The sequence below is a fragment of the Numenius arquata genome, chromosome 1 (assembly GCF_964106895.1).
Source record: "Numenius arquata chromosome 1, bNumArq3.hap1.1, whole genome shotgun sequence".
NCBI lineage: Eukaryota > Metazoa > Chordata > Aves > Charadriiformes > Scolopacidae > Numenius > Numenius arquata.
Window position 1 is genome coordinate 139,803,937 of NC_133576.1, and position 16,225 is coordinate 139,820,161.

At 47.5% G+C, this 16,225-nt stretch overlaps 1 protein-coding gene across 3 annotated transcripts in view; it reads right to left on the minus strand.

Annotated features, from left to right (window-relative positions):
- The window catches only part of FAM168A (family with sequence similarity 168 member A), a 261,845-nt gene that overhangs the window by 25,038 nt on the left and 220,582 nt on the right, over positions 1 to 16,225 (minus strand). For all 3 annotated transcript variants that reach the window (XM_074152155.1, XM_074152163.1, XM_074152148.1), the window contains one exon: positions 4,930 to 5,010. In XM_074152155.1, coding sequence (XP_074008256.1) covers positions 4,930 to 5,010 — 81 coding nt within the window. The remainder of the gene's footprint in view (positions 1 to 4,929; positions 5,011 to 16,225) is intronic.

The following is a 16,225-nucleotide window of genomic DNA, read 5'->3' on the forward strand; positions in this document are numbered from 1 at the left end:
CCAACTCTAAAAAAATTCAGTGAAATTCAGTGAAAAATGTGGCAGGGGGGGTACGGGGGGACACAAAAATGATCGGAGGATGGTGGCTTTTTTTAGAGAAAGCAAGTCGGTAAAGATTAGGATTGCGCTTCAGACAGGAGCGTCAGGGGAGTGAACAAAAGGCCGGCGCAAAGAAGATTGGCCAGGGTTTTGGGTTCCCCTTTTCCCATCACGCAAATCTAAAGCAAGAGACAACTATTTGCTTTGCCTTTTGAAAAAAATCAAAAATCAGTAACTCCAGCCTTAATTAATCTGCAGAGCTGCTCGCTGCAAAGAATTGGAGCGATAAAACATAGCAAGAATCAAAGCACGGGGGAGGTTTAAGCATCTTGAATGAAAGAGAGGACACCCACAGCCACCAGGACAAAGGTAGGGAGAAATCAAAGTCTTCGTGTTTTTCTGCTTATAAAAGCCGCTGACTAACAAGGTTTGGGGTAGATTATTCCATAGCAAACAATCTCGATGCAACTTCTGAAGGCCGATCCAGCTGTATTTAAGGGAGGAGAGACCAGAGCGGATGGAAAACCCGGCCCTCGCTGAGCGTGGGGGCTCCTTTCTGCTGGGTGGAGGACACAGGCTGTAGATGCCACTGAAGAAATGATGGGGCTCAAGAAGGGGTGCCCAAGGGCTCGCTGCTGCCCGTCTGCGCGAACCCCAATTTCCAGTGTTATCCCTGTGTTTCCTTGTTCTCTCCTGGTCTTTTTGACTGTTTCTTCGCTGTCTGGGTTGGGACATCCACCTCTTTCTTGTCTTTATTATGAGTGCAAGCAACTTCTTTGTTTGAGAGAAGGAGGCTTGTCCTTCAGCCCACTCCATGACCTACCCTTGTACACACCAGGTGGGTCCCATTCCTCAATCTATTCCTACTATCCCAACCTAGGCCAAGCAAGCAATCCCATAAAACATCATCCCAGAGGTCATCTTCTCCGAGGGTATCTTGACTATACCAGTGTTACTTGAGCGAACATCTACAATCTCCCCTTGGGTTCCTGTTCCTCATGAGCATGAAGGACATCCCAGGTAGGATTCATCTCAAGCTCTCCTGGTAGGACAGAGGCACCCATGGGGAGTTTTTCCCCAAAGATGGGCTAAATGTCTCTCTGGGGAGGTCTGTCTTTCTCTCCACTCAATACAGGGCGACCTGGGCTGGAAGTGTTAGAGATCTAAGGTCTATACACCTAAAAGGGAATGAAATCTTCCCTAAATATGGCAATTGCTGCAACTGTTCAAAAAACTTGAAAATTTCCTAGTGGTGGTTTGCTTTTTGTTTTTCTTATTTTTAATTTGGAAAATTAAACTGAGCTGAAATACAATCTTTCCAGGGGAATGTGTGGGTTTCATCAAGACTTTGCGAAGAGAAGTATTTTGTTTGGAGAGCAACGCAGCATTCCTGGGGTCTGTTGTCTAAGAGGAAACTCCAGCCTCCCAAGGATGGTGTCTGAGATGTACAAGAAGCAATACGGACTCCCCAAAAATTCCTTGTTTTGCAGCGATTTGGTGCTCCCTCTCACTTGGGTGTCCCCTTGGCCATCTCCCCACTCAGTGGTAGAGCTGGGGACAAGGGACGTTTGATGATGTCCAGGCCAATAGGCAGGAACGCTGCCGTATTTACACCCCTGGCTGAACTGGGAGGACGTTGCCAGCCTCCGGCAGGACAAGCCACTAACACATTTGTGGATATTTTTTTTTATGCTATGGAGCTCTTTTCGCTTTACTCTTTCCGTGTTATATCCTTCAGGGGAATTCGAGGGTGGCCGGCACACATCTTTGGGGAGCAAAACTTGTTTCATATTACACGTTAAGATTTTTCAGTGGGAAGAAATGCAGCTAAAGACCCGACCAGAAGCACATAAAACCAAACAACAGATCCCTTCCAGAGTCATCCGCAGTAAACGGCTTTATTTAATAACCTTACAAAATAACAGTGAATTTAAACTGTGATGAGGAGAAGACAGCACCAAAAGTTTTTGGCAACGAAACCCTCATTCCTGCTTCATCAGTCCTGGAAAGCTCCCGAGTCTGGGGATCCACTGATTTTACGGCAGCTGAAAACTTGGCAATTTGGAGGAGAAAGGGTTTAGGGAGACTGCCACAAAGTCTGGCTTTGTGTTCGTTACGAAAGCATCTATTTCACTCCAATGACTGCCGAACACTTAGCTGAAAAGACAGCTTTATTCCAAAGTTTTAAAATCCCACAGCTCCTTTGAGGCGAAGCCTTCAGAATAAACATCTTGGCCAAGTGAAAAGCCATGAAGTTAAAACAAAGGGCGAGATATTATTTTTTTCATCCCCAGTGTGTGCTTGGAAATGGGTGAGCAAGAGATTTTTTTTTTGGCCTTTTTCATAAAAACCCATGAAAAAAAGGCTCAGTCTTCATTTCAGAAATGCTTTTCCAAGCACAGTTCAGACACTGCCAATCGTTGCGTTTGACCTACGTGACTGCATCCCTTAAAGAAAACGCTCTGACAACACACACTACAGCCTAAAAACCCCACAGCTAATAAATAATGTTCTAATCACAGAATGGTTTGGGTGGGAAGGGACCTTCAAAGACCATCCAGTTCCATCCCCCTGCCACGGGCAGGGACACCTCCCACCAGACCAGGTTGCTCCAAGCCCCATCCAACCTGGCCTTGAACATTTCCAACGATGGGGCAGCCACAACTCCTCCAGGCAATGAGATCTCAAGGTTGCTGTTAAATAGGAGATTTCCTTTTCTTATGCTACATTTCTTTTAATTGTCTCTGGATAAAAGTTATATTTTGAAACTGGTACTTAGCCCTTGGGTTTCTATCACCCTTTGTCATGCCAAGAGGCTCCCGACCCCCGGGTAATTTTGCTGAAAGCAGAGAACTTGACCGCGCTTTAAAAACTCAATGTTGCTTGGTTCTTCCAAAGGGCTGGTTTCAGTGAAGTACTTAAATGTAGGTTTGACTTCAGTTAAATTATTTCCTGGTGGGAGCCCAAGAGAAGTCTTCAACTCCAAAAAGAAAAAGACTTCTATAAAGGTTTCCAAGTTTGGGCTCGAAAGCATAAAAAGGCAAGTGATTGATTTAGCAGAGCAACTCAAATATTCCTCATTAAGCACAGAACCTCATTAGTCCGTGCTGTGGCGAAGACAAGTCCTTGTGGACAGGTGGGAATTACACCATGACTCCTGCTTCGGAGTAACTTCTCTGACTTAGAAATGGTGGAAGGTCACCTTCTTTTGGAATAAGAAGTGTCCTTGGTGGAAGTTATTTGCCAGCAGCTCCCGTGATTAATTTACATTCTGTCCTAATTTACATAAATCTTCTACCATTGGCAACCCCTGCCCATAAGCTATTTCCCCGTTTCCTGACCTCATGTAGATGAAGTGCTCAACCTCAAAGTGATGGACGGGGCATGATGGGGTTTGTATTCATGCCACCCACATCTTTGATGGCTTTCTCCTCTCCAGCTCTCTCTGGCCAGGAGGGAAGGTCCCAAACCTGTGTGTGTCCTCCTCCATCCAGACCCTTCTCTGCATCCCCAGAGCCATGGCTTGGGTACATGTTTGGCCAAGAGACAACAGCAGAAAAAAGACAGAAGGGAGGTGTGGAGAAATGGTGCTCAACAGCAGGGAAGGGAAAGAGCTTGGCCAACTGGTCATGGGCTTTCATAAAAAAAAAATAAATCCCATTGCTAATGGAGTAATTCAACTGAGAAATGGTTTTGTGGGCGATGAGGGGAGAGAAGCAGCAGGGACAAGGGAGAGGTGAAGAGGACAGACATCGCTGGCCGAGCCGAAAGAGTAGTAATGTCCTGGACACCAAGAATGAATGGAGGGGGGGTTGTTTCTGTAAATAAAGACACATAATCTGTGCAGGAAACGAGCAGGAGGGAGATTACATGGTTAAAGCAGGAAGGATGGAGGAGAATTTGCCAAGGTTGGAGATGGCAGCAGAGAGAGCCGGGCTCCAGGGCAGGGGCTGAGCTATGGAAGATGAATATGTTCCCCATCAGCCTGGCTGGTAGGATGGTTCAGAGGAACTGCAAAGGAGGATGCAAAAGAGCACGCGGCTGGTGTGGAAAATTAAGACCTTCCTGAAAAATGAAGAACTTGTACCTCCAGGTAAGTCTTCCCAGAGATAGAGGAGGAGAAGTAGAGAAGGGAATAAAGGAACACAGCCTGGTCGAGCTTTCACGGAAGAAGCAGGTGACAAATATGTCCCAATGGACACGCTGCAGCAGAGGTAGAAAACAACTGGCCAGACTGGGAAAGCCAAGGGAAAACAAGATTTTATGGAGAAGAGTGCAGCTGGTGCCATCAAAGATAACCAGGACACCAAGGCTAAGGCAGAGGAGTTCCTGAGTTTGGCCAGAATAGTTTGCTACATCTTTGGAAGAACCATTTTAGGGCATTGTGAAGGCAGGAGCTGGACAGAAGAAGACACTAGGAAAGACCCAGCATCCATCAGTGCCACAGAAAAGAGGAGGACAGTAGAGACATAGCATGATCGATCCAGACACCAAACAGGACATGGTTTCTGCATCTATGGCATAGAAGGAGGAGAGAAAGACAAGCAGGGGGAAGGGAAAGGCAATCTCGGGGCGATAGCGTGAGGTATTCAGAAAATATGAAAAGCCATCGATGCGCAGGTATCACAGGGATGAGGATTGTAAAATTCCTGGGATAAGTATTAAGATATAATTCATGGCTCAGAAGTACTTTGCAACACAGACAAATATTCCCAACGGAGGGCGTGAAGTTAACGGCGGAGATGGGAAGGGAAGAGCTTAACACAAGCCCTTTCCCTGGAAAGTATTCGCTGGCAAGAAACTGCTGGGTTTCGTGCACTGAGCAGCAAAAGGAAAATCCTCCCGCACGCTTCAACACACCCCATCTCATCTCCTTACACAGATTCTTACCTGGGGCGTAGCCGGGGCTGCTGGTGGGATACATGTTTGGGTTGTAGGCTGGGGCAGCGGTGGGATAGCCCGTCGGATAACCTGCGACGAGAAACAACAACAACAAAAAAAGAGAAATTAGGCTTTTGTCAACGGGGAGAGAGAAGAGGAAAGCATCTCTGGAAAGCAATAAACAACCTGTGTGAGCAAAGAGGCCGTCGGCACAGCTGAGAGGTAGAGCACTGATGTATTCTCAGTTGGCCAGGGTATAGGAAGAACTATAAATCTGCTCTACAGACCTACACGTGACATCATCAATATTTCAGCTTTATTCCCCTAGAAAAGGGGGACGATAACCAGAATGCAGAACGCGGGAATGTTCAACATGCTCTGAAGGAAACTACCAAGAAAATACACACACTGAATGCAGAATCCAGCTACGAAAACCCACCAGCACAGCTTTATTTGAAAGGTTTGATGGCTCCTTGCGGCCATCGTAGTTCGATCCTCGTAGCACTTTGCATTCTAAAAAGCAGAGCTCAGCACCCAGCCCGAGTCCTCGGTTGTCAGCACTTCCATTAAGCACAGCTTCTTGCTAAAGGGAAGGTAGAGACGTTGCATGAAAACATGCCAGCCCTTGTATTCACCCATGGCTGCACAACTGCCATCCCTGGGAGGGACCCGATTACCTGCCAGGCCACCTGGAAGGAACACGCATGGCAGCTCGTACCCTTTGAAGCCACATGAGATTTTAATGGGCACTTTAGAAAAGGTTGCAGAGCATCTTCAATTTTCATCACCTTCACTTGGATCGGTCATAGGGAGTTCAGGGGAAATCATCTAAGCAGTCAGCCACGTGGAGGCTTGGAAATCACCGTACGGTCAAGACCCAAGTCCCTGTGTGCACCCACGCACAGTGCAGATGTCTGGCACCAAACTTTTACTTCATTAGAAGTTCTTGTCCTCCGTGAATCACAGAATGGTTTGAGTTAGGAGGGACCTTAAAGATAGAATCATAGAATCGTCTAGGTTGGAAGAGACCCTTAGGATCATCAAGACCAACCATCTACCCTACACTACAAAGTTCTCCCCTACACCATATCCCCCAACACCACATCTAAACGGCTCTTAAACACATCCAGGGATGGCGACTCAACCACCTCCCTGGGCAGCCTGTTCCAGTGTCTGACCACTCTTCCTGTGAAAAATTCTTTCCTAATGTTCAGTCTAAACCTACCCTGCTGGAGCTTGAAGCCATTCCCTCTTGTTCTGTCATTAATTACCTGTGAGAAGAGACCAGCACCAACCTCTCTACAGTGTCCTTTCAAGTAGTTGTAGAGAGTGATGAGGTCTCCCCTCAGCCTCCTCTTCCTCAGAATAAACAGTCCCAGCTCCTTCAACCGCTCTTCATAGGATTTGTTTTCCAGGCCCTTCACCAGCTTCGTTGCCCTCCTCTGCACTTGCTCCAGCGCCTCAATATCTCTCTTGGATTGAGGTGCCCAAAACTGGACACAATACTCCAGGTGTGGCCTCACCAGTGCTGAGTACAGGGGCACAATCACCTCCCTACTTCTGCTGGTCACGCTATTTCTAATACAAGCCAGGATGCCATTGGCTTTCTTGGCCACCTGGGCACGCTGCCGGCTCATATTCAGCCGCTTGTCAATTAGAACCCCCAGGTCTCTTTCTTCCAGGCAGCTTTCCAGCCACACTTCCCCAAGCCTGTAGTGCTGCTTGGGGTTATTGTGGCCCAAGTGCAGAACCTGGCACTTGCCCTCGTTGAAACTCATACCATTGATGTTGGCCCAATGCTCCAATCTATCTAGGTCTCTCTGTAGAGCTTCCCTATCCTCCTGGGAATCAACACTCCTGCTTAACTTAGTGTCATCTGTGAACTTGATGATGATACACCCTATGTCCTTGTCCTAAGATCATCTAGTTCCAACCCCCCTGCCATGGGCAGGGACACCTCCCACCAGACCAGGTTGCTCAAAGCCCCATCCAACCTGGCCTTGAACACCTCCAGGGATGGGGCAGCCACAGCTTCTCGGGGAAACCTGGGCCAGGCTCTCACCACCCTCACAGCAAAGTTCTTCCCCACATCTCATCTCAGTCTCCCCTCTTTCAGTGTCAAACCATTACCCCTTATCCTGTTGCTACGCTCCCTCACGAAGAGTCGTTCCCCATCTCTCCTGTAGCCCCCTTCAGGTACTGGAAGGCCATTATAAGGTCTCCCTGGAGCCTTCTCTTCTCCAGGCTGAACCCCCTCAACTCTCTCAGCCTGTCCTCCCAGCAGAGGGGCTCCAGCCCTCCCAGCATCTCCGTGGCCTCCTATGGCCCTGCTCCAACAGGTCCATGTCCTTCTTATGTTAGGGACTCCTAAGCTGGACGCAGTACTCCAGGTGGGGTCTCGCAAGAGCATGAAGACCAGAGACGACAACATCTGCACCTTGGTCTGCCCCATTTTGTTTTTGTTTACTGCTCTACCTCCATTTCTTGGAAGTCTTCCCGACTGAAAACGGTAACACTTGACTAACTCCATACTTTCTTACGTGCTCCCGCATAAATCCCTCTGACAGACCAAATGGGACACGTTAATCCTCCTTTGCTGGCAGAGAGTTTGGCTTTGCTGTGCTTCACGGCCACAGCCGCTGCCCCGCTTTATCTGCGCATCTCGTTGGCCACCGTCCCAGAGCAGAGCCAACCCAACGGCAGACAAAATGACCCTTGGAGAGTCTTTCCACGCCAAGCTCCACCGACGACGCTGTCTGCTGGTTGCCAACAAAGGCTGGAAAGAGGTAATTAGCAGTCGATTCACACCCCATCGGGGTTATTTTTTTTGCTTTATTAAAGAAAAGCAAGAGTGGGTCTTTCCTCCCCCTTTCTGAGCAGCAACAGAAACACATCGCAATCCCTCCCTCCCTCCCATGCCCCAAAGCTCCTTGCTCTTCGGCGACGAGCAGATTTCTAAAACCTGGCACCCGGCACACAGCCGACTACTGCGGCAAAATTTTGAGGTTCATTTGAATAAATCTAATTCAACACTCATGACCAGTGTACTGGAATAAATGACTGTATGTTCTACCCTCTCATTTTCATCAGTGATATATTTGGCTTCTAAATCAGGTTAATTAAAAATTGCTGTAGTTAATGTTGGATAAGCAGCAGTTTAACAGATTCTTTTTTTTTTTTTTTCAGGCTACATAAAACCATGTTGTCACCGTACCCAGGAATATGTACAGCCTTTTAGCAATCAAGAAGCTCCTCCGAAAGTTATTTGCGGATCCAGTGATTGCAAGTAGAACGTTAATGATGAAGATCTTAAATCAGAAATATCCCTGCCTACTCCCTGCTTCATTAGAAGGTAACTGTTTCTTTTCCAGGACATTCACTGCTCCAGGGTCCTCCTGTTGCCTGCTCGACCTCGATGATCCCGCTTTGCCCCCTGACCAATCTGGCTTGGGGTGTTAAACCAACTCCAGCTCACTTCTTGACCGCACCAAGCGTATTTTCCCTATAATTCTCTCAACTGTGTTTCTACACAGGGTTTTACCTCCTCGGCATGTGGTTTAGTAGCCAATGGCTGTGTGTGCTTGCCGTGGTTTTGGGAAGCCCCTTGCTCATCAGCTAGGGATGGGATCTAGATGATAGCCTCTTGGGGCACACCAAGAGGTTCTTTGGTCTTTGCTGATGGTTAATCCCCCCAGATAAATCCTGAATCCCATGAACTGCTGCAGTAGTCCTTAATAATAGCCCTTATTTAGTAGTCCTTAAGTCAACAACCATGACAAACGTAGTCCTGTGTGGCGACATGCAGCAAATGTTTCATCTGTGCCCCCCTGAGGTATCACCAGCACTCACACACTACCAAATTCGGCAAAAAAAAAAAAACACACACCCTTCGCTTTTCCTCAGACCAAAAGTTTCAACATTAGGTTTCTACATAAAAAAAAAGCCTGAAATAAATCAGACCACTTTCAGACCACAGGAAAACTGTGGCTTTGGGTAAGCTTTTCCATCCAGCCAATTATTGAAAAACTTCACGGTTATTTCAGGCAGATGGAGACAACTGTATATTTAGGTCTTCTTTCTCTTTTTTTGTGAGTTTAACTTCTGCTTGGTAGGAGCGTATCTTGCTGACTGTGGTATCTTTTGTTGTTCTGAAAGCAAGCTATGGCCATTTTCAGAATAATTGCATTTTAGATAAATACCGTTTCTATCAAGGAAGCTTTAATAGCTTCAGATGCGGAAAGATGCAGCCAGCCTTGCTCAGCTCTATCTTCCACTCCGATCTCATAAACTTTGATAAGTGCTGACCTCCAGCAAGAAAACTTGTCCTTTCTATTTTAAGGGGAAGCGGAGATGCGAAAGGTGCAGGAAAATTAATGTGGTTTGCTCCTTTTTTGGACATACTGAAAAGATAAGAAAGCAGCAGAATGAGGGGCAATTTGTGCCAGGGAAAACGCGCTTGAAAATCCCCAGCGCTCAAAACCCGCTGGGTTTAAAAATATGTGAGACATTTTTACACCTTATTGGGTTTTGAGCTGTTAGGATTTATGTTTGTTGGCTCTTCTTCATCCCCAAAATGACCACAAACAAGCTTCCTGAGGAAAGCAAAAGCTGCAATCCCCATGATGGTCCTCATGTCTTACATTCCCTGGGGTATAAGACAAAGCCTGGATCCAAGGACCAGGGATGAGCTCAGGAGCGGTGGCAGCTCTCAAGCATCCAGCATCCAGCTCTGATTTTCCCCCTGGAAAAATCTAAGAGATCTCCTGTAAAACCCCTGGTCCTCTTGGAGACCCTGCTCCACTCCTGCCACGTCTCTCTTGCCCCTTCAACTTGAATCTGCAAGAATAACAGCAAGCTGTTTTGTGTTTGAGTGCTGCTTCATGGGTTTCCTGCTGGGGATACAAAAACTTCAGGGAAAGAAAGAAAAGTATCCTTTACCTTCTACTTGTACCGATCTGCACCTGATGGGACCCTGTCTCTGCTGGGGCCGGGGGCCTTATTACAGCAGTGATACAGCAGGAAAGAAAATGAGATGAAAACAGATGGAACAAAATTTATTAGATTCCTCACAGAAGAAACCCAAAGTTGTTTTCTTGCTTTATTTTAATTTAATATCGTCTCCGCAATCAATAGGAGTAGGAAAGCCAGTGTTCATCTAATGTTCTCCCCAAGGACAATCTAGAGCACGGCAGCTCTGAGAAGCACCAACCGAACTGCTTTAGAAATTACAAGGCAATAACTGGTTGTGCAAAGCCAAGAGCACACGGGGCGGCATCAAGTGGGTATTTTAAAGCCGCCTTCAATTTTTTCACGCATTTCTAAATGTTTCTAAACCCATTCCTTCCACCTCTGCTCATCCCTGTCCTCTTTGGGGCAACGCTGCTTTTGATTAACGGCTTTTAAGCTGCGAGTCCCAGCTACCCCCCTCCCTCTTTATAACGCACAAACCTTTAGGAGATGCGCTGGTAAAGGAGTTCCTGCGATAAGTTAAAAGAGAGGCACACACAGCCTTCAAACGCGTTTGTTTAGCCCAGGCTCCTTCGTGATTATGCTCAGAACGCCCATAATAAAGCTGTTAGTTTATATTTCCAGCTATATATATTTTACTGCCTACATACATGACAAATTCATGTCTAACCATACACACGAGCTCACCGCAGACCTCTTCTGCACGAGACGAGAAAGGGTTGGATGGGGCATTTAAGATAGCTCTTTCCATCCTGGAAAGCCTTTTGGGCTTAGTTTATTCCTGGTCCCCAGGTACCGAGCTCTTACGCGGCCGCTGTGGTTGTTCTGTACATCAATACAGCAAAAAAAGCTGAATTACTGGGAAGAAATTAGAGGGTAGGAGATAAAAAACAGAGATATCAGCAGGCAAAGGTGCAAACGAGCTCCAGCTCATCCGTCCCACAAGCCACCAGAATAAGCCTTGTGACACCCTAGAGCACTGCCAGGCTCCGAAAGACCATGCACAAGGGACAAAGTGACATTAAAACCCCACAGCAAAGGCACCTGTGGCAAGTTTTAGAGGAGAAACGCCAATTCAAAGATCTCCTCCCCGTTTGTCTGCTTGTATCTAAAGGAGACTTCAGCACACACTGCCCATCCTTGCCGTAAATGAGCAACCTCCATCCACAGAATCACAGATGGTTTGGGCTGGAAGAGACCTTAAAGATCATCCAGTTCCAACCCCCCTGCCATGGGCAGGGACACCTCCCACTAGACCAAGTGGCTCCAAGCCCCGTCCAACCTGGCCTTGAACACCTCCAGGGATGGGGCAGCCACAGCTTCTCTGGGAAACCTGGGCCAGGCTCTCACCACCCTCACAGCAAAGTTCTTCCCCACATCTCATCTCAATCTCCCCTCTTTCAGCGTCAAACCATTACCACTTGTCCTGTTGCTACGCTCCCTCACGAAGAGTCGTTCCCCATCTCTCCTGTAGCCCCCTTCAGGTACTGGAAGGCCATTATAAGGTCTCCCTGGAGCCTTCTCTTCTCCAGGCTGAACCCCCCCAACTCTCTCAGCCTGTCCTCACAGCAGAGGGGGCTCCAGCTCTCCGATCATCTTTGTGTCCTTCCTCTGTATCTGTTCCAACAGGTCCACGTCCTTCTTATGTAGGGGACTCCAGAGCTGGACGCAGTATTCCAGGCGGGGTCTCACAAGAGCAGAGTAGAGGGGTAGAATCCCCTCCCTCACCCTCCCGGCCTCGGTTCTTTTGATGCAGCCCAGGATGCAGGTGGCTTTCTGTGCTGCGAGTGCGCACTGTCGGCTCACGTTGAACTTCTCATCCACCACAACAATAATCCATCCACCCCTAATTTCACGCCACGTATGGGTGAGCTTCCAGCTTCAGATCAGAAGCAGAGAGCAAAGTTGTCAGGAGCATCTAAATCACACACCAGCCAATGCAGCACTGACAATCCACCAGCGCTGGGTCTCTGCAGGACTTAGTTGCTCTTGAAACTCTTAAAAAAAAAAAAAAAAGAATTTACTTCTCTTCAGCTAGAGAGCACAGGAGGTTTGGGCCACGTTTCAGCCTTCCACCGGTGACCGGGTGAAAGAATTGTCACTTAAAACGCAGATTTCCAAAATGTGCCATTTAATTGTTCAAGAATAAGTTTCTGTTGGCCGTTATCTGATTAGGGCTTACGTTGCTACAAGCAGCCTAAATTAATTTACAAGACAAAATATTCTCCTCTCTTCTTTTTCCTAGCAAGTCTCGAGCAGTGATACGCTCCTAATAGCGGCCTTATCACCAGGACTTTTACAAGGACAGATAATAAAGTCATTATCTAAGTGCAGGACCAAGGCTCTCCAAACCACACTTCATCCCGTTGAACCACTGCCACCAAGGTCCCCGGCTCACCGTTGCTCAGACACTTGCTGCACTACCTCAAGAGCTCATCCAATGGGCCAACGTCCAATGGACTCAAAAGCTGTTTGGACACAAACCTGTCCATTCGCTCTTCCAAGACAGATAAATTCAAGGCACCATTTCACTCATTTTCCTTTTTAAACCCCTAAAACACTCTCTGCCAGATTGCTTCTGCTGAGCAACAGCTTTGAAGCTGCAACAGGTCCAGGAACATTTTGACTTTACGATCACGTCTTCAGGTCAGCCACATCAAAACCAAGGTATTTTCACCTGCAAAATACTTTCATGTTGTATTTTAAGCCACATTTGTGTTTTAGGACAAGAGGAAACAGCCTCAAGTTGCTCCAGGGGAAGTTTAGGATGGATATTGGGGAAAATTTCTTCACCAAAAAGGATTGTCAAGCCTTGGAAGAGGCTGCCCAGGGCAGTGGTGGAGTCACCATCCCTGGAGGGATTTAAAAACCGGGCAGACATGGTGCTGAGGGACATGGGTCAGTGGTGGGTTTGTCAGTGTTGGGTTGATGGCTGGACTCAATGATCTGAAAGGCCCCTTCCAACCTTGACAATTCTATGATTTTAAGCCCATCCACCATTTCTCATTCTTTATTGCCTAGAGCTCAGAAACTCTTCAAAAGTAGTATTTATGTATACCTCTCAGGACAGAAATGTGAGAAACTCGATGTCTTCAACTTCACCCTGCTGTTAATCCGTTCCCTTTAGACTGACTGGGAATTAATTCTTGCAAAAAGTCGCATCCTGTGACACGAACGTGCAAATTCAGTACTTGAGGAACTACCCCAGAGCTAAGAAATTAGAGAGCAGACACCATGTAGGCTTCCTGACGTAGCTCCTCCAGAGCCTCCACCAGCCAGACTTGCAGCAAGGCTCTTGAACATTGCTTGCTGGTAGTGATGAGACCAGAAACAATGTGCCTAATTATGTGATGATTGGGCGACATGGAGAAAATAGTTGAGAAGGACATCTGGGAACTAATTCTGCATTGTATCTCCTCCTGCCTTTCGGGGAGTTGCCCCCCTTGGTGTGTGGGAGGTAGGGAGGTGACCCTCCCTGAAAAAGAGGAGATTTAGGTAAGATATGAGGAAGAAATTCTTTGCTGTGAGGGTGGTGAGACCCTGGAACAGGTTGCCCAGAGAAGCTGTGGCTGCCCCATCCCTGGAGGGGTTCAAGGCCAGGTTGGAGGGGGCTTGGAGCAACCTGGTTTGGTGGGAGGTGTCCTGCCCATGGCAGGGGGGTTGCAACTAGATGGCCTTTAATGTCCGTTCCAACACAAACCATTCTATGATTCTATGATTTATCCCACCTAAATTAGCTGTGTAGCTGCCCTGATACAACACAGTTGCCCATCTGATACACAGCAGGTCTTCCTGCCCCATCACTGTAGGTATTCATGGCCAGCCTTGTTCATCCCGTCACACAAGCCATGACCCAGTGCTATCAGGCTGCTCGTTCTATGGGTCCAGCTGCCTCGGTGGGCACGGGGCTGCTCCAAGGTCAACAGAGAGCAACGCTTCCAAGACCAAGCACTTGATTTACCAGCCAGGAATCCTTTGTCACAAGTGACTTTAAGACTAAGGGCTCTCAGGATGCTACAGGTAAGATCAAATGACTGTGCGTTAGATTGTCAGTGTGTTTTAAGATGCTACCACCCTTTAGTCGGAACCGGGGTCAAACTCGGTACTAAAACATCAAGACATCTCATCCATTAGATTTCACTTAATTTGGCCTCATGCATTTTAAAGGGCAAATCTATTGTACTGAAACTCCTATTATAGCTCAAAACGTACACTCCCCAAATCAAGTTTAAGTCTAGAACCAGTCTCCAACTCAGAAGGACGGAGGTGAAGCCCTCCGTAACTGATTCTATTTCGTTTTATGCTTAACATTTTAAATTCTATGAAGCTGAGTGAATCCTGGTTTGTCAGTTCACAAATGCAACTACAGCAGGAATCACACAGAATCTTCTAGGTTGGAAGGGACCTTCAAGATCATCTTGTCCAACCATCAACCCAACTGACAAAAATAAACACCCACAAAACAACAAAATGCAACACCATCACTAAACCATGTCTCCCAGCACCACGTCAACCCGTCTTTTGAACACTTCCAGGGATGGTGCCTCAACCACCTCCCTGGGCAGCCCATTCCAATGTCTGATAACCCTTTCAGTGAAAAAATTTTTCCTAATATCCAACCTGAACCTCCCCTGGCGCAACTTGAGGCTGTTTCCTCTAGTCCTGTCGCCCGTGACTTGGGAGAAGAGACCGATCCCTGCCTCTCTACACCCTCCTTTCAGGGAGTTGGAGAGAGCGAGAAGGTCTCCCCTCAGCCTCCTTTTCTCCAGGCTGAATAACTCTAGTTCCCTCAGCCTCTCCTCATAAGACTTGTGCTCCAGACCCTTCACCAGCCTTGCTGCTCTTCTCTGGACCTGCTCCAGCACCTCGATGTCCTTTTTGTGGTAGGGGGCCCAAAACTGGACACAAAGGAAGGATGGCATAACCTTTTCTTTTGTCCCTAATTACGCAGAACCGTTTAACGGTTGAACCGAGCACAGCATTTCACACGTTTCCATGTCAAGATCTACCCAAATCTCTCCTCGGGCATTACGAAGGGCAAGCATCCAGATCTGCAAAGGCACCTCGATGCTGCAGGGAGCCCTGCGGCTGGACCAGGTTTCATTCTACGCCGATCATCCCACGTTACCGCCGATATCCCATCACTCACTCGCCGCCTTGCTGTGCAACTATTTCAGCCCACTCATGCTAAATGGATGTAAAAATAGAGGAAAAGCTGAAAGCAAGGGTGGAACCGTTCTGAAGAGCAAGTTAATGGATGGTTGAGAATCCAGCATTTCTGAAGCCTCTGAGGATAATAAATACATTCATTCCCATGAAAAAGTGCCACCCCCTTATTACCGTTTCAAGCCTCATCAGCCCAAGAGTAGAGCAGTCAAATGAACATGTATTCACCAGACACAGCAACTGCTTTAAAAAAAGATTTGCTCTAGCATTTGACAACCCGCCTGCTTTCCTGGAGACCTTTCACAGTTGGCTCTTTTTTCCACTGGAAAGGTCCTCGCCTTTATATAAGCAGCAAGTTATTTCTTGCTCGGTACTCATGGCCATGAAAAAACAATCTTCATGTGGACTGTAAAGGTACCCACGGCATTGCTGGTACTGATGTTTCCCATTTTTAAACACTGACGTCTGTACGGACCAGCAGTAGTTGACCATGGACTCAGGTGAGGCTCTCTACTGGACATGTTATGGCAGAGCTGGAAACCTCTATTTCACCCTCGCTGCTGTTGAGACTGTAAGTCAGCACTGCCACCCGGTCCTAGGAAAATTAAAGGACTTTAAATGGGGTGATTTATTGTATCTGATGTTCAAGGGTTGCCCTTGTGCATTTGTGCTGATGAGAGACATCGTGATGAGCTGCAGACAGACGGACAAGCCCCCACAGCCCGCAGAGAAGCGGTGGTGAGGTGTGGAATTATGCTGAAGGCAATGGAGCTCTGGCTGGAGCAGGGTAAGTCCTTCCCATCAACACAAAGCGCTTTGTGCTGTCTCTCTCCCCGAGGCATTCATAGCAATCACAGACTGGTTTGGGTTGGAAGGGACCTTCAAAGATCACCTAGTCCAACCCCCCCTGCCCTGGGCAGAGACATCTTCCACTAGACCAGGTTGCTCAAAGCCCCATCCAACCTGGCCTTAAACACCTCCAGGGATGGGGCAGCCACAGCTTCTCTGGGAAACCTGGGTCAGGGTCTTACCACCCTCATCATAAAAAATATTCTTCTATGTCCAATCTAAAGCCATCCTCCTTCAGTTGAAAACCATTACCCCTTGTCCTGTCACTATAAGCCTTGGTAAAAACTCTCTCTCCATCTTTCTTACATCCCCATTTATATAT